Below are 6,869 nucleotides of genomic sequence, written 5' to 3'. Positions count from 1 at the left end.
TGCTTCTCCCTGAAGCCAGTAAAGCCCCCCAGCCCCTTTCCCCATTTCTTCAGGCAAACACGCCTCCACCCAGACAGAAATCAGCTCCTCATGATGTCACGTGAAGAGCACCCCACACTACACTGTGGCATAATGCAATCAGGATGACGTTTCAGAACTGAGGAATGGAAAGTTAGGCACTGAAGAGTGGCTTGGTTTTTCAGAGGTGCTGAATACTCACATCTCCTACTGACTTCAATGGGAGTTGCGAGTGGTCTGCATTCTGAAAAAAATAAAACCACTTCTATATGCATGCCTTACTTGGAGTACCACAGCAGGTTTATACAACGCCTGGCATAAAGGCACTTACATTTTAAGTAGATCTGGTTAGAGTTACTAAAAGTTAGTCTAATAATGTAATCTTAAATTGTCTAGTTCCAGTGCACTCTCCAGCTTGAAACAACATATTCAGATTCAGTAGCAATAAAATTTCTGAAAGCCACAAAATCAATAATTCAAGATACCTTCATCTTCGTCTTCAGCATCTTCTGCCTCCATCGGATCATATTCTTCTTGATTATTGTCATCTTCAGTTTCTTCTTCATCCTTAGAATCATCTTTCCTTTTATCTTCCCTCTGCAACAAAAGTTCCAAAAAAATTCATCCAGCCAGAACTAAAAAACAGAAAAGCAAAAACCTCACTACCATTCCTTTAAAATTAGCATGTATTTATATTTGGTCTCTTCAAAACAAATACTTGTGACATAGCTGAATGTTAAAATACCCCCAACAGACTTGTAAAATTTTTATATTACTGAATCATTGAAGCATAGTTGAATAGATCAGTCAAGTCAATTAAGTAACACTGTACGATCAGAGTTTTCGAAAGCAATAAAGTAAAATTGAAACAGTTTAATATTGACCCAGAGGGGATAGTACTTCATATGAGCAAACTGCAGACCTTCTTTTCATCTCTATCTTCTTTTTTGTCTTTATCATCTCCAGATTTTCTCCTCTTAGGTTTTGGATCATCTGTTTCATCATCCTTTTCTTCTTTTTTTTCTTTTCTCTCATCTTTTTTGCCTTTTTTGTCTTTTTTGTCCTCCCTCTCTGGGAGAGAAATCAGTGCTTTATAAATTCTGACACCAAAATCTCTCTGAAGCATTTCATTGAAGAGTTCTGCAAACAATGACACCTGCACATAAAGAGGAACAGAAACAGAATGGACAAAAAGTTTTAAAATACGTATTAAAACTTTGTACACTTACGATTAAATAGGTATGAGGAACTACCTTAACAGCTTTCACTATGTTAGAATTTCAGGTAGCGTCAGATCTCTTAACATCTGCTTTGAATAGGGGAACCTTGAACGACTTTATAAAACTGCAGTAGTTTAGGACCCAGACTAGCTGTATAAATGATAAACTCAGCTCCGTATCTGAAAACCCATCCATTTCATATCACTGGACATCAGACAGTGGCTATACTGCTGTTGCAAACCATGCACCAGAGCCGGGACAATTTTTTCTAGATACTGCACAAAGAAACCAACTTATTTCAGTTTTATTTTTCTATCATAAACTTTTACAATGTAAGAATACTGCAGTTACGACACAGAATTAAAAAGAAACAAGAATGGCTAACTGTAAGTAGATTAGCTAAATTACCTCAAAGGAATGTTCTTTATTATCTTCTAATCTGTAGTCCAGAAGAACACTAAGAGACATAATGCTACAGTCAAACTTCCCACTCTTTGCTGCCCAGTTAGGATGTACAATGATTGCTGGTTCATCAGGCAAGATGTATCGTCTCTCCCGCCGCTGACGCTCCATTTCTTCTTGACGTTTTCGTTCCTCTTCCTAAAAAAAAGGCAAAAAGCCCAACATAGAGCATATTCCAAAGCTGAAGTTTCAGCCTATATTTTAGTTTTCAGGACTTGGTGCTTTGAGGAAAGTGAAGGAAAGCCTAAGGTGCTGAATGCAGCACAGAAGACAGAGAGAAGCCACAGACGAGAATTTCTAGAACACAAACTGTGCCCACTACCGATGCTCGCCTAAGGCAACTGGGCGAGGGGCAACACACAGAGGACATGCAGTGCTGTTTAGCCCACAGAGGTAGGAGCACCTTCCACCCATCTCACGGTGCTAACCACAGCATGTTTATTTGACACTGGCAGGACTCAACCTACTTCACTTCTAAAACAGTATGCAAGACAGCAAAGGAGTCGGTGCTCCTGAGGGGTCTTTTGTTTGCCCAGGGGTCTTTTCAGAGCTGTACACTAAGCTGTCTTATTCCTCACATAGGAGGAGTAAATGCTTCACACATCTTCCCAAAGACAGCTTTAACAATTACCAGATAACAATTGACTTGGCTCTTTTGATTATGGGAAATGCGATCTCTATAGATACAACTGATAAAAACCAAAAGGTTAAAAAAGGTAAAATACCAAGCAGCCTCCCAATTGCCAAGAGAAAAATACTAAATTCTTACAAGTATGGAAAAAAGTCATGGCAGAACTTGAGTTTTTTAAAAGAGCAAACACAGTCAAAGGTCCCTCTTACAATCGTAAAGAAAACTGCAGCAAGAAACGCCAGGATAGTTGAAGCCCATCTAAGCTGTGGGAGAAGGCAGCAGCTCACAGAATTAGCAAGCCCACAGCCTCTGCTCCCTCAGCAAGTTACAGAGGTGTGAGATTTCAAATCACCCCACACTGGTTAGCAGGTAAAACACAGAAAGGCAGGTTTAAAAGCAGCTAACACACCATACTTCTCCCACTTTCCTGTGGCTGTGCATCGGCCTTATTGCCCAGATCTTGCTTACCCTCGTGAAACAGCAAAACAGACTAAGCAGTACTGAAACTACCAACTGCAAACCCAAGAAACTTCAATACGCAGCACATTTATCCAAAGGCAAAAAATAAAGCTTCATAAGGGAAAGTAAATCTTACCAAACTAGAGCCACGTGAAGAAACTGGACTGAGACACTATTAAGTACGTACAGCACTGACCTTGTCCTCCTCCCCTTTCCACAACTACTCCCTAAGGTTTGTGTACCACTAAAGGCCAATACAATGGAACAGCTGCTTTTCACAGAGGTTTAAGAAATTAAGATCTTGTTAATTGTGTTCACCTCTTCTCAAGCATAGTTCTTCTCAAGAGTCTGGGATTCACTTTTCCTTACATTTAAGGTCTGACGTTAGTTCAGACACCCTTAGTGCAGTTGCACATTTCAGCTGACTTTGCTGACATACAGAAACTCAAACCTGCCAAGATTTCATTCCAATTCCACAGCTCAAGTTACAGCCAGAGTTGCCAGAACAGTCACCCGAGAACTATAAAATCCCCACACAACTAGGCATATTCCTGTACTTTTTATACTTACACATACGTATTTATACAAATTATATATTTTATGTATGTATGTTTAATAAGGCTTAAATCAAATACAATCAAAACCCAACCTCTTTGTCATCTTCAGATTTCCTATCCTCCTCCTCTTCCTCTTCTTTCTCAGACTTCTCTAGCTCCTTCTGCTCTTCTTTTTGTTCCTCTACTTTGAGCTGCTTTGTCAGTCGAGCTATCAGCTGAGACTTCAGTCCTTTAGAGCTAAGGGTTCGACTTTCTAGTTCTTTGCGAAGGTCATTTACCTGGTAAATAAAAGCTCTGTGAGCGGTATCTACCAGTGACGTAGCAAAACATTTGAGTAGCAGAAGAGGTGAGGTAAAACTTAAGAGCGAGCACTGGAAAGTCAACTGTGTTTTAAAAATCTGTACTGAAAAGCAATAATATTCACTGATACAGAAAACTTACTACATTTAACACTGTGTCTTCCTCAAGGAACCCCTTTTTGAGGAACTTTTCACAGGAGCAAGGAAAGGATTTTACTACAGTAAAATGGTTGATTATTTCTTTCGAGGAAACTTGTTATTATGTCTCCTGATAGACATTGGTATAATTATTGCCTTTTTAAACTAACATTAAAGTATTTTAGATACAGATTACTGCAGAACTTTGGTTCTCCAGATAACGTCTCATACGTGATACCCTTTAATTGTACAAAGTTCAAAAGTTCAGAATAGTTTCAATTAGCTGTATTCACTTACTAAGATGAGGAGTCACACTTGCATACTGTGATATCACATCTAATACCTATAAAATCAGCAAGGAAGATAAAGCACTACTGAAGGGTTTTTTTTGCTTAGTTAAGGGAATATACAGCTATGTTTCAGGTCGTGCTTTAAGAATGCAAATGTACAATGGAATCAATTTTAAAGAAAGTTTTAGTTACCTTCATTGTTTTGGGATCCAGTTTAGACCAGTGTGTAGGCGTAGAGATCTCTTTAGCTTCCCCGTCATCTTTTTCCTCTTCATCCTGACAAATAAAATTTAGAAATTATCACTCAGAAAGCTTGAAAGCATTTCAGTTATTTTTTAAATTCTGTTGCTGATCTGTGCAAGGTCACAACTGTTTCAGATAGTCTTCTCCTAAAGTTATTATTTAGACAAGTTCACACACACATTCTACCACTTTATAAATGATCACAGTGCCTCTCAGCCAATACAAGCCAGATCTGTGGAACACAAAAGGGTGATAAGCAACACCACGAAGAATATCGGGGTTACACAGACACTGCTGGTCTCCGTTAACCACACAGCGTGTGATCTTCCCCCAGATTTTTGAATCCCCCAAATTACTCTTTGTTCAGTCAGACCTTCCCTTATTCCAAGATGCTGATCAGCCACATGGCCTGGAATTCAGATGTTTCAGACTGGTGTTTGTTCAATTTTCAAGTACCACAATTAGAACTGGCCACAAGAGAGAATTTAGAAATTTTAGAAAATGGCAAAATGTTTAAAGACAGCTATTCATAAACTGCATCTCACTCAACAACTGGTCCCAGATTCCAGCAACTACATCTATGATAAAAAATTTTCTGCGCATCATAAGCACAATTTAATTCCATTTGTGATATCAGCATACACATTTAAAGTTAGGGAACTAGCTGAAACAAAAATAAAAACCAACATTCACTACACTGCTGAAAGCTGGTTTACCAGTCATTGTTACCAGTTATGTTCCTCCTATGTATGTATGTTGTGTAGTATGTGGTGTGCATTTTGTGCCTGTGTTCCTGTGCCTGTGAGAAGCAGAAATAGAAAAAGGGATTAGCGTTCAGTGCCTGTTCTCCATCAGCCTCCTTGCGTTCACCCTGAAGCTTCTCGACCAGCTGCTGCTTGTATCCTCGGGAGAGGGTTTCCCACTCTGAGCGGGTGGGAAGGCAATGCCAAACATCCGGGAAAAATAAAACCACTGTCTCCACATGAGCTGGAACTGTACGCCCCTTGTGGGTCTCCTCAGGGCGATGGTAGCGAATCTCTGCAAAACGGTACCTGTTGCAAGGGAAGAAGCATGTTGGAAAAAAAATTCTACAATACATTTTAAAGAGCCTAGATCACTTGTAGCACATCAAGTAAAGAAACTTTGCTGCAAGACCTTGAAGTTTATCTAAAGAAAAAAATTATGGAAGCCATATTTTCTCTTTTGGTGCATTTGTAAAAAGGTACCACAACTGAAGAGGTGGAAAACCAACAGATTTCTTTTTATGTAACTTGTCATTTAGCACACGTAGGTCTAATGCGGAAATAGAAGTTGTTGAAGCACTTTAAATTTAGCATACAATAGACCTTCTTGGTAGTAGTAAAACTGCAGCGAGTGTTAACACCGGATGAAAACTCACCAAGAGAAAATATGGCCATAACAAACGGCTATTTATTTATAACAAAAGAACAATGAAATGAAGTTCTCTTGACGATCTTCTCCAGCTATGCACAAAATGAAAAATATTTTCAATGCACATTCATTAAAAAATTACAACGTAACATGTCAAAATCCAGAATTTTTAATTAGTTCTTAATGCAGTACTCAGCAGTTGGCACCCATCAAGCTTATTACAACACAGAACATCCTTTGAATAGTTTACCTGCACTACCAAGAGCAGCCGACCAAGCAGGAGAGGGTTTTCCACCTGGGTTTTAAACTCCTGGTAACAGACAAGTATTGCTACTGTGTACTTGGTTTTGCAGTACAGTACTTACCATTGTGTGCACACACTTAAGTCAATCCCTGTAAGAGCCTTGCAACAACGAATAGCCGTCTTTATCAGCACGGAAGGGTCCTTTTCTGGATCAGGTCCATCCAGTGATGGGGACCAGTGTCCTCCAATAGCCATAGCTTCATCTTTGCCTTTCATACCCACTAAAAACTAGACAAAAAGAGTCTTCTGAATGTTCCCCGCTAGGGGCAAAAAGTCGATTTCCCAAAGCACAAACAATATTTCATAGCACATTCACTGAAATCCATGAGTAAACTGTCACATTATTTTGAAATCTGAAAATGAAAGTCAGTCAAGAAAGAGTTCAGTTATTTTTTTCCACAGATTATTTCAGAAATGGAATAGGTTTAAAACATCATCACTCGTTCTTGTTTGCAAGACTTTCCATCAAGTTTCTTTACTGGTATAGGCTTGTTCCTTTGCCATTAAAAACTTTCTAACAAAAGACAAACAGAACTAATTTAAACAGCGCCTTAATTCCAATACACATTTATAGAAGTCCTTGTTTAAAAAAGATAAAGCAAAGGTACAAAAGATTAAGACCACAAGAGTACTGTAGCTCTAAATTTAAGTACTCCCACTTGCATTACGATGGAGTTTAATTGGAAAACAAGTCTGAATTATCCTGAAACAGCACAGACAGCACTTAGAGGTTCTTCAGTCTAATGGGAGTTAAATTTCAGTTAATACAATAGTTACTCAACTGTTGCTTCACTTGTATTCTCTTCACAGCTGAGCTGCACTTTAAAAAAGTCTAAGTGCTTGTGGAAAAAAAAAA

General features: G+C 38.8%; 1 protein-coding gene across 1 annotated transcript in view; it reads right to left on the bottom strand.

Annotated features, from left to right (window-relative positions):
• The window catches only part of CCAR1 (cell division cycle and apoptosis regulator 1), a gene marked incomplete at its 5' end in the record, with an annotated part of 13,127 nt that extends 6,886 nt beyond the window's left edge, over positions 1 to 6,241 (bottom strand). The window contains 7 exons of the mRNA XM_010131871.1: positions 504 to 615; positions 941 to 1,174; positions 1,647 to 1,838; positions 3,440 to 3,625; positions 4,267 to 4,350; positions 5,159 to 5,369; positions 6,075 to 6,241. Of these exons, the coding sequence (XP_010130173.1) occupies positions 504 to 615; positions 941 to 1,174; positions 1,647 to 1,838; positions 3,440 to 3,625; positions 4,267 to 4,350; positions 5,159 to 5,369; positions 6,075 to 6,241 (1,186 nt within the window). The remainder of the gene's footprint in view (positions 1 to 503; positions 616 to 940; positions 1,175 to 1,646; positions 1,839 to 3,439; positions 3,626 to 4,266; positions 4,351 to 5,158; positions 5,370 to 6,074) is intronic.
• Between the last annotated feature and the right edge of the window lie 628 nt (positions 6,242 to 6,869).

The sequence above is a fragment of the Buceros rhinoceros genome, unplaced genomic scaffold (assembly GCF_000710305.1).
Source record: "Buceros rhinoceros silvestris isolate BGI_N320 unplaced genomic scaffold, ASM71030v1 scaffold4092, whole genome shotgun sequence".
NCBI classification, from domain to species: Eukaryota; Metazoa; Chordata; class Aves; order Bucerotiformes; family Bucerotidae; genus Buceros; species Buceros rhinoceros.
The sequence above is the reverse complement of the archived record's forward strand: the minus strand, read 5'-3'. Positions and strand labels throughout refer to the sequence as shown.